The sequence below is a fragment of the Limanda limanda genome, chromosome 1, assembly GCF_963576545.1.
Source record: "Limanda limanda chromosome 1, fLimLim1.1, whole genome shotgun sequence".
Lineage (NCBI taxonomy): Eukaryota > Metazoa > Chordata > Actinopteri > Pleuronectiformes > Pleuronectidae > Limanda > Limanda limanda.
The window spans coordinates 23,975,587-24,000,947 of NC_083636.1; the positions used below are offsets into that span (position 1 = coordinate 23,975,587).

General features: G+C 41.7%; 1 protein-coding gene across 1 annotated transcript in view; it reads left to right on the forward strand.

The window, feature by feature from the left end:
* LOC133008570 (unconventional myosin-XVIIIb-like) overlaps nucleotides 1-23,174 on the forward strand; it is a 42,162-nt gene extending 18,988 nt beyond the window's left edge. The window contains exons 20-42 of the mRNA XM_061075808.1: nucleotides 1,885-1,994; nucleotides 2,097-2,162; nucleotides 2,250-2,378; nucleotides 3,300-3,443; nucleotides 3,633-3,722; nucleotides 3,825-3,944; nucleotides 4,110-4,215; nucleotides 5,033-5,157; nucleotides 5,261-5,415; nucleotides 6,323-6,446; nucleotides 8,087-8,287; nucleotides 8,370-8,480; nucleotides 9,978-10,082; nucleotides 10,564-10,725; nucleotides 10,819-10,932; nucleotides 11,365-11,481; nucleotides 12,211-12,294; nucleotides 12,534-12,671; nucleotides 12,762-12,947; nucleotides 19,128-19,261; nucleotides 20,020-20,061; nucleotides 21,084-21,239; nucleotides 22,235-23,174. Of these exons, the coding sequence (XP_060931791.1) occupies nucleotides 1,885-1,994; nucleotides 2,097-2,162; nucleotides 2,250-2,378; nucleotides 3,300-3,443; nucleotides 3,633-3,722; nucleotides 3,825-3,944; nucleotides 4,110-4,215; nucleotides 5,033-5,157; nucleotides 5,261-5,415; nucleotides 6,323-6,446; nucleotides 8,087-8,287; nucleotides 8,370-8,480; nucleotides 9,978-10,082; nucleotides 10,564-10,725; nucleotides 10,819-10,932; nucleotides 11,365-11,481; nucleotides 12,211-12,294; nucleotides 12,534-12,671; nucleotides 12,762-12,947; nucleotides 19,128-19,261; nucleotides 20,020-20,061; nucleotides 21,084-21,239; nucleotides 22,235-23,174 (3,659 nt within the window). The remainder of the gene's footprint in view (nucleotides 1-1,884; nucleotides 1,995-2,096; nucleotides 2,163-2,249; nucleotides 2,379-3,299; nucleotides 3,444-3,632; nucleotides 3,723-3,824; nucleotides 3,945-4,109; nucleotides 4,216-5,032; nucleotides 5,158-5,260; nucleotides 5,416-6,322; nucleotides 6,447-8,086; nucleotides 8,288-8,369; nucleotides 8,481-9,977; nucleotides 10,083-10,563; nucleotides 10,726-10,818; nucleotides 10,933-11,364; nucleotides 11,482-12,210; nucleotides 12,295-12,533; nucleotides 12,672-12,761; nucleotides 12,948-19,127; nucleotides 19,262-20,019; nucleotides 20,062-21,083; nucleotides 21,240-22,234) is intronic.
* The last annotated feature ends 2,187 nt before the right edge of the window (nucleotides 23,175-25,361 follow it).

Genomic DNA, 25,361 nt, shown 5'->3' on the forward strand with positions numbered 1-25,361 from the left:
GGCAATAACTAACCATATGATATCTTTGACTGTATGTAAACAGTTACTGAATGATTAAGAAGACAGTTTAACTCAACTGTTAGATTTTATTTACTTATATACCATATTTTATATATTTAAACACTGAATATGATAAATAAAGAGATATTTAATGTAAAACATGAAGATTATATGATTGGTATAGGTGTTAATACATGCACCGAGAAACTGTTAAAATGGCGAAAAAGAGTATGTTGGGTTGAAATAAATGAAGTCTACCAGGCATAGACTCATGCACAAACCTTTGTCCTAAGAAAAAAAGAATATTCATAAGATGTTTGATTCGATTGTTAATATAAAAAACAAATTCAATTCAGTCTCACTGACCTTAGAAGCCGAAGCAGCCCATACTCTACCTCTGAGTGAGATTTACTTCCAACTCAGCAGATTTGGCCATTTAGGTCCATGCTCCGCATTTCCCCAATGAACTCTTTTCTAATCTGGACTGGCACCGTACAGATGAGAGAAAAAAGGAGCCAGTGAACCACAGATTAAAAGTAATAGATAATAGCATTGAAGTTTCAACCATAGTACCGATCAGGGAGCAGTTCTTGTATGGATGTGTTTTGTATCTATTTTGTGCCGATGCTGATTTATGAAGTTAACCGTGTTTTAAACTCAGGTTGTGTTTAGGCCAACATTCAGTCTGTTGAGGCATAGTCCGACATAACGGTGATAGTCTGGAGTCATACAATATTCATTTGACCTGTATTATTATGACTCTGCAGGCCAAAGTATTCGTGCTTTTATATGTAGTGAAAAGGATTTTGAGGCAGAAGAAAAGTCAAGGTTAAACAGACTGCAGTGAAAACAATGCTGCTGAAGATAATAGTAAATGGACTGTATTTATACAGCTTTTTGTAAACCACTCAAAGCGCTTTACAGGTCATACTACATTCATCCATTAGTCCAAGGACGTATGCGGACTGGCCGACCTTCTAGTTACAGGACGACCCACTCTTCTCCCTGAGCCATGGGGGCGGCTGAGGGGTAGAGTGGTCGTCCTCCAACCTGAAGGTCTGCAGTTCGATCCCCAATCTGACCCATCTGCATGCCAAAGTGTCCTTGGGCATGATGCTGAACCCTGAATGGCCCCCATGGAATAACAAAGTGCTGTGATTAGATGCACTGTATAAATGTGTGTGTGAAACGGTGAAAGTAAAACTGTACTGTAAAGCGCTTTGAGTAGTCATCAAGACTAGAAAAGCGCTATATGAATACAAAACCATTTACCATGTCACCAACTCTGTCTTTTCTTTTTGTTTTGATCGAGAGACTTTTGACAATAACAAGACAATAGTTATAACAATTATATTTACAATAATTATAGTTGTGTAACAGATTGCCTTCTGAAACCACTATAATCTACTAGTCGTACAACAACAAGTTACTGACAGCAACGGCAAAGTTCAGTGTGTTAAATGTCTTCTTATATTGGTCATGAATTCATTTTCAAAATTCAGTTTGGTCTTCTCTCCAAAGTCGCATGTGTGAACTGGATCACAGCAACCTGCACAGTTTGTGTCGAACAAACAGAAGAGGTTGTGTTTGTGTCTTACAATAATATTTTGTATCCCCTGTGTTTATTTCATTATTATCCACTGTCTCCTTATAGCTTTGTTCAAGTTCAGTAAATCTTCTCTTAATTAATTTTTTAGTGCTGCTACTGATTCTACAGGGATAAAAAAAAAGATTCATCCCACACAGCAGCTGGTTTTATCATCCACACACTTTTCTACCTTCAATGTTTTAGCAAACTTTTCTCAACCCTTCCAGATCTATAGGCTCAAAAATATTCTGGATCTAAATTCTGGATTTCATTCTCTGTCTGCTTCTCTTCCACAGGTTATCCAGACCACATGACTCTGAGTGACTTCAGGTGCCATTTCCAGGCGCTGTCTCCTCCAATTATGAAACGTTATGCTTCAATGTTTGTCAGCCATGATGAGAGAAAGGTCAGATGGCACATCACGGCACCTCGCACTCTCACACAACAACCATGTCTGCTATCTTCATCAGAAATCACTAAGTTGTTCTTCTCCCTCTCTGCATCTCAGGCAGTGGAGGAGCTGCTGGTGGAGTTGGATCTGGAAAGAAAGAGCACAGTCGTGGGGGCTAGTAGGGTGAGCACATGTTTGAACACGTTTAATCAAGAGAGTGGAACATGCGTGCAGCTGATTTGACTCATGGATCTTCTTCCTGCTCCTCAGGTGTTTATGAAGCGAGGTGTGCTGCGCTACCTGGAGCAGCAGAGGGACCAGCAGGTCACCGGCTGGCTGCTGAATCTACAGGCTTCCTGTTCGGGACACCTGGCCCGCCAAAAGTACCGCAAACTCAAGGTCAGTGTCGCTCTGTACGCAGGGGAGGATGTCATTGCAAGGACAGCTCTATAATTTAAAATGACATATATATGCATATATATATATATTTTGTCCGCTCCCTATCTCTCTCTCTCTGTTACACATGCTCACACGCTCCCTCTCTCTCAGAGTGATGCGATCTCAGTGATAACTGACCTCCAGTAGGTCACAACCCTGCAAGGTTAACTAAAAACAAAAGATTTGTGACATGTTGCTTTAATTCTGAAACTCAATCGAATAGAACACAATTCAATTTAACCAGACTGCATCATGTTGATGTTTTACCTCAAGGATGAATCTTGAATGTGACCTGGGCTGACTTGGTACGTGTAGCCACGTCTTCTTAATTCACATGTGAGACAGAATGTCTTTGCACAATTAAAAGTTTCGGAACTCAACAGAGTTTCAACCAATTTCAAGCTGTTTTGTTTGTAATAAATGCCAGATGTGTATTTATGACACAGAACGCACATAACAAAAGCAGCTTTTCACCTAAAGTTGAAGGTGTGTAGAATTTAGTGGTGAAGTTGCATGTTGCAGCTGAATACCCCTCACCTCACCCTCCTCTTCCAAACATGAAAGAAGCCTTCAGTTGTCATAAAACTCAAAAGGTCATGAGTTTGACCAGTGTAAAGTATTAAAATATAAAGGGCCCATTCTAAGGTTAACAAAACAACAATTTGTACAATTTAGATGAAACACACAAAACATCACTTGGATTATCTTATATATATGTGTGTGTGTGTGTGTGTGTGTGTGTGTGTGTGTGTGTGTGTGTGTGTGTGTGTGTGTGTGTGTGTGTGTGTGTGTGTGTGTGTGTGTGTGTGTGTGTGTGTGTGTGTGTGTGTGTGTGTGTGTGTGTGTGTGTCTCTGTGTCTCTGTGTCTCTGTGTCTCTCCAGGTCCACCAGATGGCGGTCAGCTGTCTGCAGAGGAACCTGCGGGTTCTGAGGGTCGTGTCCACGTGGAGCTGGTGGAAACTTTTCTGTCGAATTCGTCCTCTGCTCGATGTCAACATGGACAATGAGAGGATCAGGGCTAAAGAGGTACAACCAAACACACACACAAACAAGCACATCATCATCATCATGCATTGTGCATAAACACTGTCAGATATAGCACACTGCCAGGTGATCTCTGTGAGCAACAGGTCGACTGCCGTCACAGTTGATGATTAGATGTAGATACAGTTTGTGTCGTCAGTTGCTGTGAGATGCTCTTCTGCTTTTTGTCAGGATGAGGTTTCCACTGTGAGACGACGTCTGGAGAAATCAGAGAAGGAGAGGAACGAGCTGAGGCAGACTGCAGACAGCCTGGAGACCAAGGTTAATGCTGCAGCAAACACCAACACACACACACACACACACACACACACACACACACACATACAGACACACACACTCATGCTGTCTGATCTATGTGTGCAGATTACAGCTGTGACGTCTGAGTTAAGTGACGAGCGTTTCCGTGGCGATGCGGTGGGACAGGCACTGGATGTGGAGAGGTCAGAGAGACTTCGTCTCAGCCGAGAGAACAAAGAGCTGCAGGTAGAAAAGGCTGAGAAGTAATCTATTACTCATAAAGTACTCTTTATGTCCTCCCTTTTAACCCCCTGCTTTAACTTGCAGCATTGCTTGTGTACATACATGTCTGTTACTCGACACTAGTACATCATCTTCACTGTCAAACATGTCTTTCTCTTCAAACATCAGGCTCGTGTAGACCAATGTAAAGTCACAATGGAAACACTGGAGAAGCATCTGGAGGAGGAGAAACAGAAAGTTCAGATCGCTGAGAGTCACAGAGGAGCAGCGACAGGTAAAGGGCTACACTCACTCTGACTGCACAAGAAGGAGAGAACATAGAAAACTAAACCTAAACCTGTCCAGTCTGCTTCTGCAATTGCCAGGGGAAACGTGGAGGGATTCAAAATGCAATTGGTATTTGTTAACAAAAATGTCTACAATCGACCTCATGCAGGAACTCTTTGTTGAGGTTTGCTTGCAAAACTGCACAAACCTGTGCATCACTGGTTCTGGAGCTCAGTGTTCCTGTAATATAAAAGCTTCTGCAGTGTTGATTGATAATAGAGCAGATATAAACCTTTCAGCAGCAATAAGGGTATTTTCAATGTTTAAAATATTCTGGGGGAAACGGGCAATGAACCGCCAACCTTCTGTTTAGTGGACGACCCGCTGTAACTCCTGAGCCCCAGCTGTCCACTAAAGGGAGGGATCGAAAGGCCAAGAAAAGTGTCCAAAAAGTGATGTGGTCATTGAACTGTTTTGTCTTTACAAGCTACATGAGTAAATGGCTTTATTGCAGTTCCTGGAATATCTCTGTTTCATAAGATTACAAAGACAAACAAAAATGAAGTGCTGCCTCACCAAAATAAATTGTGAGAGGAAGAGATGGTTTCCTTACTTGCATAGTGATTAGGGACAAGTTAGCAGTGACACACCCACACTGGTCTGAGTTCAAATTCGTTTTTTGGCATTACCCAATCAGCCGACATTGTTGAATTAATTACATCTTCAACAGCTTAGCTGCAAGAAAACAAACAGAAGTGTCACCTGATTAAATGTGACCTTCACCATCACCCCTGACAGAGTCACATCCTTCACCTCCCCCACAGAAAGTGAGCTGGCCATGCAGCTGGAGTGCTGCCAGACTGAGGTTGAGTTTGTCCGCAGACGACTGAAGCAGACGGAGGAAAAACTGGAGACTGAGAGACAGACGCGACAGCAGCTCGATACCAAGGTGAGGCAGGACACTCTGACGTGCAGGGCAACGTGGATGGGAGATTAAATATCTGTAGAGAACGGCCCTGTGTATCAACTTGTGTGTGTGTGTGTGTGTTTAGGTGGCGACCCTGCAGGCCCAGCTGGAACAGTCCAGGAGGAGTGGGACTGAACTAAAACGTCACTGTCGCCGCGTGACCTCTGACCTTCAGGATGCCCGAGTCCTCACTGACAGCTTGCAGAGTCGCATGCATGAGCTGGACCGCAAACAGAGAAGGTGTGTGTCCACCTGTTCCTTTTTAAGTGTCACGTCATTTTATTGCTTTATCATCTCATCCTGCCTCGTACGCACTGTGAGGAGAAAAGGCATTGTTTGATTGTTTGATGATGAGATAATATATCTACTGAAAGTTAAAATTGTCACAAATATCTACACACTGATATGAAATTGAACTGGCCAGGAAATGTTAGTGTACAATATGCCCTATCTTTGAATATTTATATGTATTAAATGTCAAAATCTCAGCTTCACAGAACTTCGCAGTGGGTTCCAGCTCGTTGTTTTTCTGTTTACTGCTCTGGTTTCACTGTCACTGCTCTCACAGACTTGTTTTCAACTACTCAGAGTAAATAACTGTACACTACCTGCTCAGCAGCAAGCAGCAGATAGACACACAGTCAGGGAGCAGCTGGTGAACATAGTGCAGCTTTAAGCAGCTTAAAGAGACACATATTTGCCTCAGGAGGTGGTGGAAACCAAAAACAGAGAGGGCACTGACTTAAATAACGCATGGACAGATTCTCACCATACTTGGTGGGCGCATTACTTGGAAAGGGAATCTCCAGTTGATTAACTTGTAGCGCTGATTGATCAAATTGACCACAAAAATGTGGAATGGAAAGCAAATTTCTCTGCAAATTATGTGAAAAATATACATCGCCCCTCCGAAGCTGTTTTTTTCTGCAAACAACTTCACTGCCGATGACCAGGACGAAGGAGCTTATTCAAAATCTGAATGTGAAATTTTATTTCTAGGAATTAAAAATAATGTAATAGATCGAACCTCAGAGGGTCCATACTTTTGGACTGTTGAAAAACAAATATGCAGTATTTTTGCTATTTTATATACATTATTTTACCTAAAGCATCTGCCTGCTCTTGCTGTTTCTTTGTATTTTTTCAGGTTTGACAATGAGTTGACTCAGGCTCTGAAGGAAGCTGACATTGAGAGAGAGCAGAAGGACAAAGCCTGTCAGGAAAACGCCGCTCTGGGCTCTGAAATATACACCCTGCGCCGCAACTTGCAGGTTTGTATTCATCAGTATTTTCTATGTGTTTGTTTATGCAAACTCATGTCATGCAGGAAATGTGCCTCGGAAATAGCATGGACCATGTATGGACTCATCTTCCATTGTCAAATTGATGAATAGCAAGTTCAAAATAACAGTACTTCACACTATTCACTGCTGTAGTGCACCGGTGTTAATAGCATATTGACACAATTAGCTATTAGTGTGTCAGACTGTGATCCTGCTGTTGGAACAAACAGCTGACATTAACAAAGAAAAGCACTGATGATACAATAGGCTGCTTTAAGGTCAAATGTCAATGGCCGTCATTCATCAAGTAAACATGGAAAAGAGCACATAATCTATTGTGGAAATGATGGTTGTCACAGTTGATTCATGACACGCTGTCGCTGCAGTTAAATGATGCAGATTTCACTGTAGATTGATGAGACAGTCATGTTAGGGGAACTGTGTGCACTCCACAGTACATTTAACACATGATTCACCCAAACTGAAGGTTAAACTGATATTCTACAGGCAATCCAGAATAAAAAAAGGAAATGTTCCTGTATTTTTTAAAGTTTCAGTGTGTAGAATGTAGTGACATCTAGTGGTGAAGTAGCATGTTGCTGCTGAACACCCCTCACCTCACCCTCCCCTTCTAAACACGAAAGAAAACCTGTGGTCGCCTTCATTTGTCTTAAAAAGATTTGGGCTACAAAAAAAAACATGTCAGCCTCCGTAGAGAGGACTGCTCCCGATGTAAATATAAGTATTTAAATATAAAGGATCCGTTCTAGGGTAAGAAAACAACACTTTGTACAATTTATATGAAACACACTGGTGAAAACATCACTAGGATTATTTTATATTCAATCTCTGCCAATAGATCCCTCTCACCCAAATCCTACACACTGAACCTTTAATCTTTTCAACAAGTTACACTTATTGTCAAGTTTCTTTCCAAATTGGTCACAAATTTAAATGGATGTTCCGAATATTGGGAAAAGAAATATGTGAATTTGTGTGAATTTCCAATGGATAAATTCAAGTGGACACGTGGATACATTTACACACAAATATTCAGTCACTCAGAAATGGCAAAGTCTTAATATCGTATTGTAAGAAGTAGATAGGGAGGTGACGTCAGACACAGTCGGAGTTAACAGGGTTTAACAAGCTGATGGTTACCACAGCATCTAAAATGTTTGCTTGTATACATAAGAGGTACAAACCAAGGCCATATGGAAATCTTCATTACAAGCACCCTACTCACATTATAATTAGTCATTTGATCCTGTGTTAATACAAACAATATTACTCAGTCACTCTCCAATAAATGAGTGTGCAACAACCTTCTGTTAAATAATGGCAGTATTTGTTGTCCAGTTAAGAACCAGATTGTTTCCACAAGAAACTGTGCTGTAACTCGGTTAAGGTTGTTTTTATGTCTGTCTTGGAGCAATCTTCAGTTTCATCTCCCATGTGGCCAAAACCTGCCAAAGCAATTCAAGCAAGATTAGGCCATTTAACCTTCACCGGCTCTGGAGACGCTGATGTAACCACCGGCCAAAAAGAGAATTTCTAAGTTGGAGGATGAGCATGACTTTAATATGCCACTAACACAAGGCTCTGCGTGTGTGTGTGGGTGTGTGCAGGAGAGCCAGTCAGAGGTGGGTCGACTGCAGAAGCAGAAGGAGGAGCTGTGCGCCCAGATCCGTGACCTCAGCCTGCCCGTGGACCTGGCCTCAGATTCACTGCCTGACCTCAAGAAACAGCTCAGACTCCTGGAGAGCCAGGCCAGCGAGAGGACGGAGGAAGTCACCAAGCTCACTGCCAACATACGACAGCAGCAGCAGGTACCGTACAGTGCACTCACACACACTCAGATCCATTCACCCAGCGTTGCCATTCTCACCTCCTCTCTCTTCTCTCTGGTAGATCCACATGCGTTTTGAGATGGAGATGGAGAGGATGAAGCAGATGCATCAGAAAGAACAGGAAGATAAAGAGGAGGAGCTAGAGGATGTGCACAAGTCCTCTCAGAGACGGGTGGGTGTGGCACAATCCAATCATTGTCATGACATCACAGTACCATTCATATCTCACTGCCCTACAGAGATTACTGGTCCCTACTCAGTCTATAAAGCCTGCCGTTTTTTTATCAAGCATGTTATCGGACTTGCTTATGTCAGTATGGTGCTGACTCTGTATTCTATCATCAGAATCAAAATCAGAATTATTTTTATTGCCAAGTATATTTGCACATATTGGAAATTGCCAACATGCATTTTGCTTTAAACCAGCGGTCTGTAATGTAAACGTACTTTTATATAAGTACTGTACTGTTGAACATTGCTAAGTTAGAGGCCACTTGTAGTTCACCATTATGTTATATTTCACTATTATTCCAATTTATTCTTCTATTCCACAATAAAGAGGGAAACAAGCATTTGACTCCACATTTGTTTAACAGCTGAAATTATGAAATTTAAATGAAGTTGCTGTAATGTGGATTAAAATGATTTTCCTATTATGCTGCTTATATTGTAATCGCAATAATAATTTCTAAATCTGTAATAGTAGAAGAGTGACAGAACCTGGTAGAGGTTGAGTAGCCGTCATATTTTTCAAGATTTTTTTCCTCCCCATATAAAACAGGGAATATAGTGATCATTGTGTCCGTCCATCCATCTGTGATCATTTACTTTCTCAAGTAACACATGGTTACAGTTAATCAAGCAGGCAAGTAGTGGCTTTTGATACTCTGGCTTTCATGAATTTTTTTTTATTCTGTATTTCCATGGCAACCAGTCTGAAAGTAGCTGAAAGTAATATCTAATTGAAAATAGCTTAAGCTCCCCCCGGAGTTATACATAAAGTGGCTTCGAATTTTTTGAAGAAACCTCACTGTGTATTTAAATCAGGTAGTGGAGTTGTGCCTTTTTATAATTAAAATTACTAATCTGAGTTAGCCTTGCTTCTTACTTTTACATCAATGATGGGACATAAAGATGTAACCCCCTGTAAACCCCAACCCACAAAAACTGTGGCTGATTTTTTGACTTTAGCAAAATGTTGGTTTGATTTAAATCAGTCAAGTCAGTCAGTCTAATATGATAGTGAATGAAAGATGAAATAAGTGTCTGTGTAATTACTTGGAGCCAGATCCAAAGTGTAACAGGCTTCTAGAACCGTCTAGAGCTTCCTGATGTGGCAAAGCACAGAATATGATTAACACATTAGATATGTGGAAAGTTAGTGGACATAGTATTTGACCTGCTGGTTGAAAGGAAGGTCACACTCAGTGGTGTGTCCTCTTGGTGTCCTTGATGAAGGACTTCATCCCTCTGGCAGAAAGTGTAAAGCACCAAACTCCGCCGTTATTTTGTGCTGTTTATTTTTATACCCTTCTACAGATGATGATGTTTTTATGCCTATCATTATGCATCGGGTTGCAGGGAACATTTTCTGCCGGGGACGATAAAAACTCATTCAGACTGGTCATTCATTATGTGTTTTTGTTGTGTGTGTATGTGTTGTGTGTAGCTGAGGCAGCTGGAGATGCAGTTAGAGCAGGAGTATGAGGAGAAACAGATGGTGATTCATGAGAAGCACGATTTGGAAGGACTGATTGCAACTCTGTGTGACCAGGTACTCACACAAACACTCACACACACACTCACACGCACACACACACTGAGCTGCTCATATAAAATCTCATATTGCAGAAATATGCAAACTGCATCACATATACTTTATATTTTTATCTCTTTTGGTTGTAGTTTATGTGAAGTTTATTCTGACAGAAGGATTGTCCAAACAAATTTGTCACATCATAGATGATTAACATTGTGGGTTAACGTTGTTTAGCTGATGACTGCGTCATGCCGACATTACAGGCACCACAAAACAAGCATATGCAGCCAAGAGGCGATCCTCTCTTTCTCATTATGAGGATGTAATTGCACTGCTGATAAGTGATCTGTGCAGGAGCTGGCAAATAGCTCAGTTGAAGTATTTTTAGGCATATAGATTGAAGAGTGTGATTAAATTTTTTACCAGGTATGACACTGAACTTTTTTAGGGTAATCTATTTTATGGAGGGATGAGTCTGAGCTCTCTCATCCTGCAGGTGGGACACAGAGACTTCGATGTGGAGAAGAAGCTGAGGAGAGACCTGAAGAGGACTCACGCCCTGTTGGCTGACACTCAGCTGCTTCTTGCCACCGTCGACAGCGCCGGACACAACGTCCCCAACGGCAGCAAGGAGCAGATAGAGCGCCTACACTGTCAGGTACACCTAACCGTGATAAACTGTACAATCACCTGAGTGTGCAGTTTCCCCCCCCTCCCACTCACTCTCTCTTCTCTCTCTATATCCAATTAGCTTGAGGAGAGTGAAGCGAGACGTCTCGAGGCCGAGAGCCTTCAGACGACCCTCTCCCAGGAGCTGGAGAACACTCAGATTGAACTGGAAAGTATCTGCAAACAGAAGAGCATGGTGAGTGTGGCTGTGACAATGATTTGATGTTTCCATTATTGTGTTTATGGAACATGGGATCTGCTAACATAATGACATATGAACCAAAAAACAATATCTAATAATAATAAAAGCAATATCTATATAGCACCTTAAAAAATTAATTTACAATTACAAATGATATGATATGGATAGTCAGGGTTAAAACACACAAAATATGTATTCTTATAATATGCTCATGTATAAATTAATTATTCATATTGGCCTCTATGGAGCCTGACAGACTAAACACAGGCCAACTCCAACCAGATCGTGTTCACTGAATTAAATTTAGCTCAGAGTTTTACGACACATTTATTCCTTCTCTTGTGATTTGATCAAAGTGAAGCTGTGAAAATGGCAGGTTTACTTTAAGGCATATAACCTCAGCGCCCCCTGTCTGTGTATGTCCAGGTGGACGAGCAGTTGACCATGCTGCAGCATGAGAAGGTGGACCTGCTGAAGAGGATTGAGGAGGACCAGGAAGACCTCAATGAACTCATGAAGAAGCACAAAGCGCTCATTGCACAGGTTGTGCCTTGAATCTGGTTTTTGAAATGAAATGAAATCAGATTTGGGCCACTTTCATATTTTGTTTTTAAATCATATACAGATTAGATTTTTGAAATACAACCTCAGTCTGAACAGCCATGGGACCTATATCAGAATTCATTGCGACTGTTATGTCACTTTAGATCGTCATTCCTCGTGATTATGCGCAGGCGAAGTGGCGGGCAAGTCTTGTGGAGAGGCACTGACAGAGGCAGTTGAAAGTAGCCCTCGACATCCAGAAATTTTGGAGCAATTTGTTTAATTGAAGCCATTCACGTCACAATCCCACCACTCACACACCTCTGACCTTTCCGCTCTCCTCCTCTTCATTCTTCAACTCTTCATCTGCTTCCACATGTGCCTGCTTCGTCTGGAAAATTAAACCGTAAACACTATGTGGCCTCCATGTTTATTACCAACTTCTTCTCATGTCTGCTTCCGTTACAGCGTGCTGCAAGTGGCGTCTCGTTATTCTTCTCCGCATGTGGGTCACACTAGTACCATGACCAGTTCACCATGGAGTCTGATATTGGCCAGATTTTAAAAGATAATGTGAACAGCTACATAAAAAACGAAATCTGATTAAGAAACAAATCTGAATTGATTACTTATGCTTGCAGTGTGTACGTAGTCTGTGTGCAAGGTTCACAGTTAGTCTGTCTGCCTTCATTGATCACTGATCAATCTCTCTCACACTCTCTTGTTCAGTCCTCCAGTGACATCTCTCAGATCAGAGAGCTACAAGCTGAACTAGAGGAGGTGAAGAAAAAGAGACACTCTCTCCAGGAAGAGGTTTGTTGGGCAATCAGAAAATGTAAGCAGCTCTAGAGGTTTGTGATCAGATGTGCTATTGAAGCTGGATAATACCGGATGGCCATGAACGTCTGGATCATTTCATCTCTTTGTTGCAGGTCTCAATAAAACTGCAAGCCTCAGATGGAGCATTGCCACACTCACTGATCTGTGGCTGCATAATTTGCCTCAAATGTTTTTGGCTCACTCCTTTCTCTCTCCACCTCCCTGTGATGCAGCTCCAGCAGTCAGTGTCGAGGGTGCAGTTCTTGGAGTCATCCACTGTGGGGCGTAGCATTGTCAGTAAACAGGAGGCACGTGTATGTGACCTGGAGAATAAACTGGAGTTTCAGAGAGGGCAGGTCAAGAGGTTTGAGGTCAGACCAGATTTGTATCCCATTTCAACACATTGTATTGTTAACAATGTGTTTGAAGTTTAATTCTCCCTACTCAATTCCATGCTGCAGGTGCTGGTGTTGCGGTTAAGGGACAGTGTGGTGCGGCTGGGAGAGGAGCTGGAGCAAAGTGCTCAGGCTGAAGCTCGGGAGAGGGAGAACGCTCAATACTACCAGCAGCGCCTGCACGACATGAGGCTGGAGATGGAAGATCTGAGCCAGAGGGAGGAGGACAGCAGCCGTAGACGCATGGAGATGGTAACATGCTCAAACCACTACTGCATTCAGTTTCACCACAGTCAAATCAGACCATAGATTACCCGAATGTTGCAGTTCCTGTCTCTTCTGGCTTGCACTCCTCCACTGAGGTTTCAGTGGTGCCCCACATGTACACAAAGCATAAATTTAGGTTTCAGCTTTATGATGAAGCACTTTTCAGATCATGGGTTTTTTAAATGGTTTGTTTAACTGAAGAAGGAGGAGAATTTTCTCCACCCATGAAGAAACACATGGTGATAGTTATAATCATTGTTGGTTTTATTTCTATTTTTCAGTTTCAGTGCCTATTGGTTCCTAAACAACAACTGTTATATGGACTGTTCACTGTTCACCAGTAGATGAATCCTATACTGACCTTGGTGGTACCATGACTTTTCCTGTGGCTCCGTCATGACATTGACAGTTGAGTTTAATAGTAGAGTATTGCATTCCATCATTGAATTTGCCACATATATTCAAGGTCTGTTGAAGAGGAATCCTAAAGCCATCATCTGCCTGTTCTGACCTTTTCCTCTTATGCCACTAATGGGTTAAAATACCTCAACAGTCATTGTATGGACTGCCATGACATGTTGTTCAAACATTCAGCGTCCCTCTAATACTTTGGTTTGTATATAACCTGAAAAAACATGGTGAAATATATAATTGTTTCAAACCAAAGCACATTTCTTTGGCACACGCACCTTTTTTTTCCATCAGGAGGGGCAGAAATTATTTCAGCACTTAGCACATCTATGAAGGGCTCCATGGATGTGTTGAACACAAAATAGCATACTGACAGGTTCTATATATACAAACCTCCTGCATCATAGCATGATGTTTTCCGATCACTCAAGTTAGCAACAGCCTGTTCAAACATAAATCGATTAGCACACATCCTGACCAATCAATATTGAATTCAGACGCATAGTGCCTTGTTTTATGTGTTTATTGTGGGTTAGGTAACATTGAGTGGGACAGAACATGATAAATATCTGTATAAATGCTAAAAACTAATCTATAATCATTATTTTTACTGTGGTGAATGTTGAAAACCTTGAGATCTTAGTGTTTTACAGATATTTGTAAAAAAAAAAAAAACATCAATAGTTGATGAAAAGTGCTTCATCGCACACACACACACAACTAGAGGCTCCTTGTCCAGAAATCTAGAGAATTCCATGAGCCGAATAGTTCCTCACCACCCCACGTCTTTTGGAATTCACCTGAAGACAGATCACCCCCACACTACCTGGGAACCACCAAGGCAGCTATATATAAACCCCAACAGGCGTTACTCATATACAAGCTGTGGGACAATAATTACGTGATGCTGGTACTTAAAAAACTCTGGCAAGAAAAAAAACACGTCCTCCAGGCTATGACAGAAACTATAGCGCACTTCCAAAGCAGTCACTCTTCTGCTGTTCTCATTAACAAAAACAACATCTGGTATACTACCTGGAAGATTAGAAAACATCGCTTTCGATATTGATCAAACTAAGTTTGTTCACGGCAGCAGGAGGAAGGAAGTTTCAGATCATGAGCACACAAACTTACAAACTCTGTAATGGCCTTATTATTGAGACCAGTAATCATGCTTTATGAAATATGATATCAGGCATGATTTGGTTATAAACATGCTGGATAATCATGGAGAAGCTCTCTCAGCAGTTTGACCTTGTCAGAACTATATAAAATGAGCTGATAAAGAGATATGAGGGAACTGATTTTCTTGTATTTACTCGGATGAGACAGAATCTGACTTTTTGCAGCGACACAGGTGCTTAACATCATAAATAATTATATTCTCTATCGTAAACTATAATCAATTAACTTTTAAGAGGTCATCTGTGTTGTGTATATGTATAAAGCAATTTAATATTAATAATGCACTTAAGCGTATGTAATTGTCTTAAATTAAGTATTGACCTTGTAGTGTTGACCTTGGTATCGTGGTAAACAATGACGTAGGGGAGCGGAGGTTGTGACCACGGTGAGAACATGTAGAGTCAACCTAATATGTATGCAAATTATCAAAATTTGATTTGTTATACACAAAGTTGATACAGGACAATCACAGGATAGATCACATGGGCTTCTGCAACGTTACCAGCTTGCTTTGTTGCCTGAACCCAATCAAGTGAAAATAATTAGACAGACACATTTGAAAATAATTTAACAAAGTCAAGAAGTAGAATTCCAACCCCAGTCCTCTGGATGGAAGTCTTGTGTTCGACCCAGTCATCCACTACAATGTCATCTGCTAATGCACTCTGTCATTCTTTATACAACCTCATCTGACCACTTAAAGCCTAAACAGAGCACCAATGACAAGCTCCATTTGTACCGCATCAGCTTCATTCTTAGCATCCTTCAGACAGCAGACACATAGTAGCACCATTTAGGTTTTGCAGCAGTGTTGCACTAATTAGTGCGTCATTCCTCAATCCTCAACATTGATTTTGTCCCAGTCTATCTGTGGTCGCAACAAGACTGTGACAACTATCTTTGAGCCTCTGTTAAAGTGCGACGTAGGACAACTATCAAACACATCACCACATTCAGGCCCATCACCTCTCAAGTACATATCAAACATGAGAAATATCACATATCATGCTTGGTAATATAGGTTTATGTGCAATCTATTGAACATTGTGTATTGTAGTACATAGAGTAGATGAATAAAAATGAAAAGACACAACACTCTCCAAGAAACTGGCTAAATACAATTTTATTCTTTGAGCATCTTTCCTGTTTTTATCTAAGTAAGCAAAGACATGTGTTGTTCTCTGTAAAAAGAACTGCCCTGGACTAAGCTCTTTCTGGATAGCCATGATCTAGATAGCCGAGAATCTGTGCACATCTGAAAGAACTTAAGAAAAGAAGATAATTCGCAATTTCTCCTTCCAGACTGACTGCTCAGTTTTTAACACTGGTAACGTGACATCTCCATACCTCCAGTGATATTGACCTACGACAAGGAGGTTATGTTTGCTTTGTTTGTTAGTTAGTTGGCAGGATTATTGCGTACTCAACCAATTTCCATGTCATTTTGTTGAAGGGTGGGACATGAGCAAAGGAAGAATCTACAAGATTTTGCTGTGGATCCAGATTAAGGAGTGGATCCAGGAGTTTTCTCACTTTCTTTAACATTGGGGCACTTTTTTTTTTGAAATTGCCTGATAAAATCAGGCATGATAAGGTGACTATGTAAGGTACTGGGGTATTTATGAATACATGCAATTTAATGCAGATCCAAATAAAAATCTAGATAGTGAATTTAAATGTGGTTTCATAGGGGGACTGTTGGGCTCTGGTGGATCCCAGGAAGATAGCCTGTAAGATATGAAATTGTGCAGTGTTATTCATTGTTTTTATTTATTTATTTGTAATGGATCTGAATACTTCTTCCTCCACTGACCTTTTAGAAATAACTTTGTCAGAGCTGGTTTTGATAAGAGCTGTATGTTCTGTCCATCGCAGTCTACAGAGCAGCCTCTTGCTTATGTACTGAACCATAAATGACATTTTAGCATCACTCACTTTAAGTTTTAAATCAGAAGTAGGTTGTTTAGATAAAATGTTGGTTAGTTCCTAATTTACAATGTTCTGATATCTTCTTTTTCCCAGATCTCAACATAATTCTCTCAAGAGAGCCCAAATATATCATAAATGGTAAAAAAAAATAGACTGAAGAAAAAAAGGACCCAATGTATTAAAACACAATTTCCCTTTGTTAAAAAAAAACAAACAAAAAAAAAAGATATTTTTTTTATTTAGTCTTACTTCTACCACAACAACAGCATCTGAAATAATCATGAACAGAGCTACTGTGTCCTTGGAATAGATTGTAAGAATATTTTTTTACACATTAAAACACAAATATTTTAATAGATTATCCCTTTTTACTCTCTGAAGATGCCAGTTGTGCTCAGTTACAGACTCAACCACCTTCATGTTGCTCACTGCAGTTTTCTTAGTGACCTCGGAGCTGAGGAGAAAAAGCTTCAATAATTATTCAGCTATTAGCACAAAACAATACACACACACACACACACACACACACACACAGTCCTCCTCAACCCACCTCCCCCACCTTCTTAACGTCATCTCTAGCTCATCCTGCTTTCTCTCTCTGACTGTGATTAATCCTCATTGTCTTCTCAAGGTTATGGGCACACACACACACACACACACACACTGATACATGCTTACTGTATGTGTCACTATGACAACCACTGCACCCACACCCGTCGCCTCAAAGCCAACAAAGCCAATAACTTTGAAAGCCTAGAAGCATTTGTGTGTGTGTGTGTGTGTGTGTGTGTGTGTGTGTGTGTGTGTGTGTGTGTGTGTGTGTGTGTGTGTATGTATGTATGTATTTGTGTGTGTGTGTGTGTCTGTGCCTGTGTGTCTGTGTTTGTGCAGGGCTTTCTATGGTTGTGTGGACATATATTGGTTTGAAACCATCGTTGTTCACAGGGTTGTTCGACGGTTAACACTTGGTTTTTGCATCAAGGTTAGAACCAGGTGGAGGTTAACGTTTCAGTAAGGGGCTATGAATTGTTTTATGTCAATGACAATCCCCATAACTGACCTTTAGACAAGTGTGTGGGTGGGTGTGAGTTTGTGTCTGTGCAGGCATGTGTGAGAGAGACAGGAGCAACAACAAACAAGATGACCTAATAAATCACTCTATTTTTTGTTTATTTATTTGTTTATTTAGAAGGATCCCCATTAGCTCTACCCTAAGACAGAGCTACTTTTAGTGGGGTCCACATAGAAGACATACATACAGATATCAAACATTTAAAACATACATTACAATACCTATATCAAATATTTAAAACATACGTTAAATTACAAATATCAAAAGTTAAAATACATTGAATAATGATCATACAATTATATGTTACAAATATCAAAAATAAGTTAGTGGTTATATGCAGTTTTACCTTTGTCATGATATAAAATACTGATAGGTAATTCCATAGAAGTGAAAACGTCAAACCATGTAATGGAGTCCTACACATTTATGTACAGTCCAGCACCATCTAGTGTCACAAGTATGTTGTACCCAAGTGTTTCATTATTTGCTTTTTGAACATACATTTACGTGTCACGTTTATAATTTCTGTTGGTAGTAGGTTCCATGACTTCATGGCTCTGTAACCCACAGTACGTTTAAGAAAATTTGTATTAGCTCTGGGTAGAGAAAACCTTCCCTCTATTGCTCGTCTAGTGCCATAGTTATGAGAGGCTAAATTTTTATTTAGTTGCCTATACTGATCTGCTGGTGTTTTAGACTGCAAGAGGCGCCATGTTGATAAGAGAAGTGCAGCAGCCATCCTGTCTTCAACTTTTAGCCACTGGAGACTGGCATGCATGCTCTGTATGCTGGTTCTGTAAGGACACTGTAGAGCAAAGCGTGCAGCCTTGTTCTGTACTAGCTGTAATCTATTCAGGTCTTTCATGGTGGCATTTGCCCATACTATTTGGCAATAATCCAGCTGTGACAGAACGAGGGATCTTACTACCAGTGTTCTTAGATCAGGTGTCAGATGGTTTCTGCATCGTCTGACTACAGCCAGTGCTTTGCCCATTTTATTGACAATAGTGTCAATATGCTTTGACCAGGACAGTTTGTTATCTAGGGTGACTCCCAGTAGCTTGGATACCTTTACTTGATTGATGGATGTTCCATCTATGCACAGTTTAAGCTGTGGCTCTGCTCTAAGTGAATGATTTGACCCGAAGATGATACTTTTTGTTTTAGTTAAGTTGAGAACCATCTTGTTTTGAAGGAACCACTTTCCAATGTAACTTAGCTCCCTGTTTAGGATGAGTGTCAGTTCTTCTGCTGTTTTTGCTGATGCATATACAGTAGTGTCTATTCTCCCAGTGTTAGTGTGCGTACAAAACAATTTTCATCTAAATAACCTGAGTGGTACAAACATCAATCCACAGGCTGCTTCTGAGAGAGGACGTGGCACTGGACATTCAGTGTTTGACTGATGAGGTAATATGGGCAAGAATGCAGGTAATTGCTGTGGAGGATTGGGCCTCTGGGTCCTTGTGGGCTGGCGGGGGGATGAAAACACAAAGGCGCTGAAGGTGAAGGTGTTGTTTGTCCTCGTATCGACATGCATCCTATAATCTCTTAATGTTTGCTTACAGGAAATGCAAGTGGAGGAGCTGTCCGCGGTCAGACAGGTGTTACAGGCCGACCTCGAGACGTCCATCCGCCGCATCGTGGATCTGCAGGCTGCTCTGGAGGAAGTGGAGTCGAGCGATGAGAGTGACACTGAAAGGTATTTGACTGCAGCAAGGCTTCTGTCCTCTGCCTCAATAAACATGTCTTTATCTCTAAATGCTACATTTACTCAACTGTACAAATTTAAGGTGTTTTTTATTTCTTTCTATTCCACCACATTCATCTAGCAGCTTTGTGTCTTGTTACTTTACAAATTCATATTTTAGTATATAAAACCTATGAGGGGGCTTATACAATATGTTGCTTTATTATAGATGAAATTACGCAACAGTGCAATACATACAAGTAGGTCTCAGCCAATTAGTCGACTGACAGACACCTAATCAACTAACTTAAAAACACATTTTCCATGAAATATTTCAAACTTTTTAAATACAAGAATTGTCTGCCAAACCTTTTTAATCTAAAGTTTTGAGGGATTGATGTTTGGCTGTAAAGTTTTCACTTTGGGACACACTATTTTCTTGTGCATCTGATTATTGAGAAAATAATCAGCAGATTAATCCATAATGAAAACAATCTGCAGTTGCAGCCATAACGTAGTGGTAGACAATCAACTTACTACTACTAACTACAACAGTAAAATGCTTCTTATACATTTGTGCATCAGTAATGATATTTGTGTGTGTTGTGTGTGTGTGTGTGTGTGTGTGTGTGTGTGTGTGTGTGTGTGTGTGTGTGTGTGTGAAACAGACAAATAAATAGTAATACACTCATACTTAAAGCACTCTCAGTATCTGAGTTCTTCTTCCATCTTTGAAACTAAACCTTTCACCGCTCTGCCCTTTACTCCAGCACTCAAACTGCTGTGGAGTCCCTCACTCGAACGAAGGAACTGTAAGAACCTCGTGCATGTGCGCACAGCTCTGTGGTGTGTGTGTCTTTGTGTGGGTTTACCTTTCTGACTTTACACTATGTTACTGTACAGGTGTGTGAACATCGCATCAGACCTTAAAGTGTATTACTGAGATCTGGATACACAGTGACATCTCTAACATGGTTTATGGATCAAGAAGATCATCAGATTATCTGGTTGAGAGTTTACCTAGATTACATTCAATAAACCACTCCGTTGGTTTACAAGGTTCACAGGTTACAACCGGGTGACTAAATTTTCATCTGACATGTATGTGTTGAAAATCTTAACAAATAAAATCAACCGGAAATGTGTTCAAAGTAGTCACAAAGTTAATCCGACATAAATATAAGATAACAATGATCATGAGAATGGGAATCCTTCTTATCTCTACCGTCAGTCCCATATCATGTGAATGTGGCATTAGTGCACACAGCAAAAAGTTGACTACTGCAGATCAAGGACCTGATCTTTGAAGGACGGTTGCAGCGTGCAGTTTTCCCTCTAATTAAAACAAACAACCTGAGTGATCCTCTGACCGTTCATTTCTCCTGACCTGTCAGACTCTTACCTGATCTCATCACACATAGATATCAGCGATCATGGTGAATAAAGGTTAATTAAAGTGGTTGTGAATAAAAGCACAAATGAAAATGGCTGCCTGCATGGCTACAAACATCGACCACTGCTGGCTTTAAAAAAAAGCAAAAGTTTTAGACAATAATAAGACATCTTTAATTCTAATCCTTATCGTTTCCGTGTTCCAGTTATGCCATTAGCTCTTGAACACACCATTAAGAACCTGATGGCAAACAACTGATCCAAATGGCATTAACCTGCTGTTTGATGTATATAACACTGTGCTGCTCAGTGATGGATTGTCTATATTGTGCAAGTTGTATGTGTCTTCATGCTGATATAATACTGAAACCAGAGTGGAATGGAACCTGAAAGTAGCTTTAACCATTGCAGCTAAAGTTTGTGGATTTTCCTTCTTCTGCAGTGACTCAGTGTCCAGTGTTGGTTCTATCTGGACGGAGGATGTTGGTGAAGGGATTCGTGGATGGTTAGGAGTTCCAAGAGGAGCGTCCCGTGGTGCTGGCTCTCCCTACAGCAGCCGCCACTCTGTTGCTGACACCATGAGCACCTACAGCTTCCGGTGGGACCCATATCCAGTGTCCGCATTCACACATGTTTAAAGAGCTGCAATGATTTTAAGCTGGTCAAAACAGAACTAATCAATAGCTCTTTCGATGATTGATTAATTGTTTCAGGGGAAAATGGCAAACATTGTGTGGTTCAAGCCTGTAAAATATGGCAACTTGCTTTTTGTCGTATAGGACAGTAAATTAGATATATTACGGTTGTGGATTGTTTATCAGTGAAAAAAGCATCTTGAACAGTCTCTAATTTTTTTGACATTTCATAGACTTAAAGGGGACATATTATGAAAATTCTACTTTTGTAGTGCTTCTACACGTCAATTTGGGTATCTGGCATGTCTGCCGTCCCAAAAACTCTGGAAAAAAACAAATCCGTGATTTGTTGTGGTACCTCTATGTCAGAAACGATACGTTAGATGGCGTCGAATGGGATTACGACCAGAACACACGTCATAGTCTCGCTACACGGCCCGGCTCCACGGCTAGCATTAGCTCGCGGGCCGGCCCGGCGGTCGGCTCCACCGGCCCGGTTAGCTCACGAACTAACGTTAGCCGTCTCTCCCTGGAGCCAGGCTTCGGCCCACCTGACTCTGGTTCAAAAAGATATGGTTGCAAGATTGTATCTTCGTCTCCAGTAGCCATATTTCTAGGTAATGGATGGCTAAAAATCTGGGCGCTTGTATCTCGTGAAGGAGGGAAGAGGGGTGAGGGGGGGGGCACACAAAACATGGCAATCTGAGGAGGGCTGCTTTAGACAGGGAAAAAGGGTTCTGTTTTAAATGATCCTTGTGGTATTTTGACCAAAATATGTTTCAGACATTTCATTAAGACCCCAATGAACCATATCAACTGCGGTAAAATGGGCATAATATGTTTCCTTTAAGCAAATAACGTAAGTAATGAAAATAATTGTTATCTGCATTCCTAAAAGTAGTCATAGGAGCTGCAACCATGGACTTAAGTTTGAAGTGTCTCTTGTATTCCTCTAAAGTTCATGCGAGGATCCCGAAGACGAAGGCTCTGAGGCTGGAGGAGTTGGTACCAAAAGTCTCAGCCGAGCCCCTTCCTCTTCCGCTCTGTCGGAGCTGCTCGAGGGACTTCGAAAGCGCAGAGCGGGCGGTGATGCAGGCGATGGCAATGGCAGTGCCATCTCCCTGCCGATTTATCAAACAACCGGAGCCTCGACTCTAAGACGTAGAGCCTCAGCCCTCTCTCTTGGTCCTGATGACCTCCAGGAGCACAGACCTGGACCCGGCATCCTCAAACCACCTTCCCCACTCCTGCAACGCGCTGCCAGTTCTCGCTCCATCACTGACTCTCAGGCATCTGTCGGCGCTTCTACAGCTGGAGCCAGGCTCTCTCGCTTCAACTCAAGCGATTCCCTCACTTCTCTTCCCTTACTGCCTCACCTCTCCTCTTTGTCTTCCTCCTACGCTGCTCGCCATCACCCCCACTCCTTGTCTATCCCTGAGGAGGACCCAGACAAATCCCTTCGCTCTGTGACGGCTCCCATCCAGCGCTCCCCGCAGCCACTAAGGCGGTGCATGCTGGGGAGTCTCATCACAGAGGACGGAGGTGAGGCCTCTCTGGGGTCGGAACCCATGGTCTTCCAAAACCGTCGTCTGACGGGTGACGATGCAGCATCCGACATCCTGCCTGCCATCCGGAGAGCTCAGTCAACCAGCAGCCTGGCAGGCTCCGTTAGAGGAGGTAGGAGGGCGCTGAGCGTCCACTTCGGAGAGCTGCCTCCTTCAACCCGCAGTAGGAAAGGCTCTGAAACGGATTCATCCAGCTCAGGCGGAAGTTCCCAGGGTGGGGGACCAAGACACAGGTTTGAAAGACCGCACGGAGAACGACTGGAGGCCGAGGGCAGCGAGGGGGGCGACGTGGCCTCAGTCATGAAGAGATACCTAAAGAAGGAGATTGATTGAAGCAGAAGAGCTGAGGTCTCAGGTGTGTAGACACAAAACATAAAGTGACTGAACTTGAAAGCATCTTAAGTCAAACATGATTATAACATCCAAATTACAGACTTTGTTTGGTTCAAGAAGTGTTTCCTGAAAGCATCATAACATAAGACGCTCTGTATGCTTTTACTTGTCAAGCTATTGGCCTGGCTTCATGATGAGTCCAAAAAAAACCTGACATCCTGGAGCTCATATCATCGGGACCATGCACCCACTCTTCAGCACTGATTTGTAAAACATGTAAAGATCAGAGATAAAATATGATCAGAAAACAGATGCAGCTGAAGCCTCTGAGAATAGCTACAGGAAGCTGTTATTATTTCTTGGTACAACTCCGAGTGTCTGAAAGCATTGACGTTGGTTTATCCAAATGAGAGCAGGTGCTGAGAGTAGGTGTAGCATGATTCATAAAAATCTGAGGTACATCTGGGATATTTTTAGTCCCAGTTCAAATTTCAGTGGAGGCATGCTGTAAATACAAGCCCAGACCTGCATATGTGGCTGCATATACAAATACTGTAAAAACCCCATCTCAAACGTCCTTTTTCCTGTTCTAACCATCAGCCTCCTTGTATGTCCACATCCAGCTGTGAGCTTCACAGAAAGAAAACCCGAAGACTGCAGGAGCTGCTGCAATCAAGGCTGAACGAAATGCTCCATGAGTCGACTTTTGACTCTGTAAATGACCTGAAAATACATTTGTTCAATCCACATGCACTCAATCAACTGTATTTTCAGATAGTGTTTGTATGTGAATAAAAAAAACATGAAGAGAAGGTTTTGTGTATTCTTCTGGCTCTTAAAAGTGAAGCCCAGAGATGCACTGTATGAATGTGTGTGTGAATGGGTGAATGGCAATAAAGTGCACTGTAAAGCGCTTTGAGTGCTCATCTAGACAGAAGCTCTATATAAATACAGACCATTTACCATTTACCCATGTCATCCTTTTACAGATACTCTTGGTATCTTGATCCTCGCTACCACCATTCATGATTTCACTAATGGCAAATTACTTTCATTGCCATGTTGTTTTCTAGAAACATGCATCATGCCCAGTAGATCAATCCTAATGACTTTGATGCCCCCATCAACTTTTTCTTCTATCACCACCAGGAGGTCAAAGCTCACAGCATTTACAACTTGTTTGTATAGACATTAAAGAGTGTACTCACCACTATGCTGATGGAGGGGTGAAGTGCTTGAGTCCAAGGAACACAGATTGTTAGGGCTACACAGCCTTGCAGCCAAATCCAATCCAATTGAAGTAAATGGTGACCATTTCTTCAACTTCAGCTATGACGAGATTTTGAGTTAACTGCAGCAGTAACTAGGATAACAGAGGACATTTAGGCTAAAAACATGGTGTAAAAGACCCAGTTTCAAGTTGAATTTGAATGTCGGGGCTTACAGACACTTTGATGACACCACAGGAGCAGTATGAAGACACGTTATGTTTTGATCCACACTTCCATCAGCAAAGTGGTGAGTAGATGATGAGCAAATTTACATTTTGGGGTGCACTATCCCTTTAATGTTTCCCAGTCTGATGACTTAATAAAAGGAGCCAAACACAGACTAATCACTGTTGGGCAAGGCCCAGTGATCTGACATAGAACAAAGAGTCGTAAAACCTTAGGCCAGGCTCGGGGAAACCCCTTACATTTAAAAATCCAGCATGTGGCCCTTATCACCATGTGGCAGCAGGTCACTTCCTGGGTCCCCAATGTAAGCCCGCCCCTGGGGGCCAAATCCTGACAACTCAATTGGCCGGGGGCCACACTGACCCCTGACCCCTCCTCCCAGGGGGGAGTCACCTAGAACATGACTTAAATAGGCTGAGCTCACAGAAACCTCCCTCTCTTCACTCCGATGCTGATGTGACAACGGGACCCCCCCCGGGGTCCCACCAGTTAACCCAGCAACTTAAGGAGGCAACTAACTTCTTTCTCTTTCCTCCGATGCTGACGTCGCCACTAGACCCCCCCCCGGGGGTCTTCATAGTCGACCCAGTAAGCTAATGGAGGCGATTAGACGTTTGTTTTATTCATTTCAATTCATTTCATTCATTTTTTTCGTTCATCTTAGTCGACGTTTTATTTTGGAAAGGACATTTCCTGTTTTAACTTGGAAAGATCAAACAGGAAATTGCTC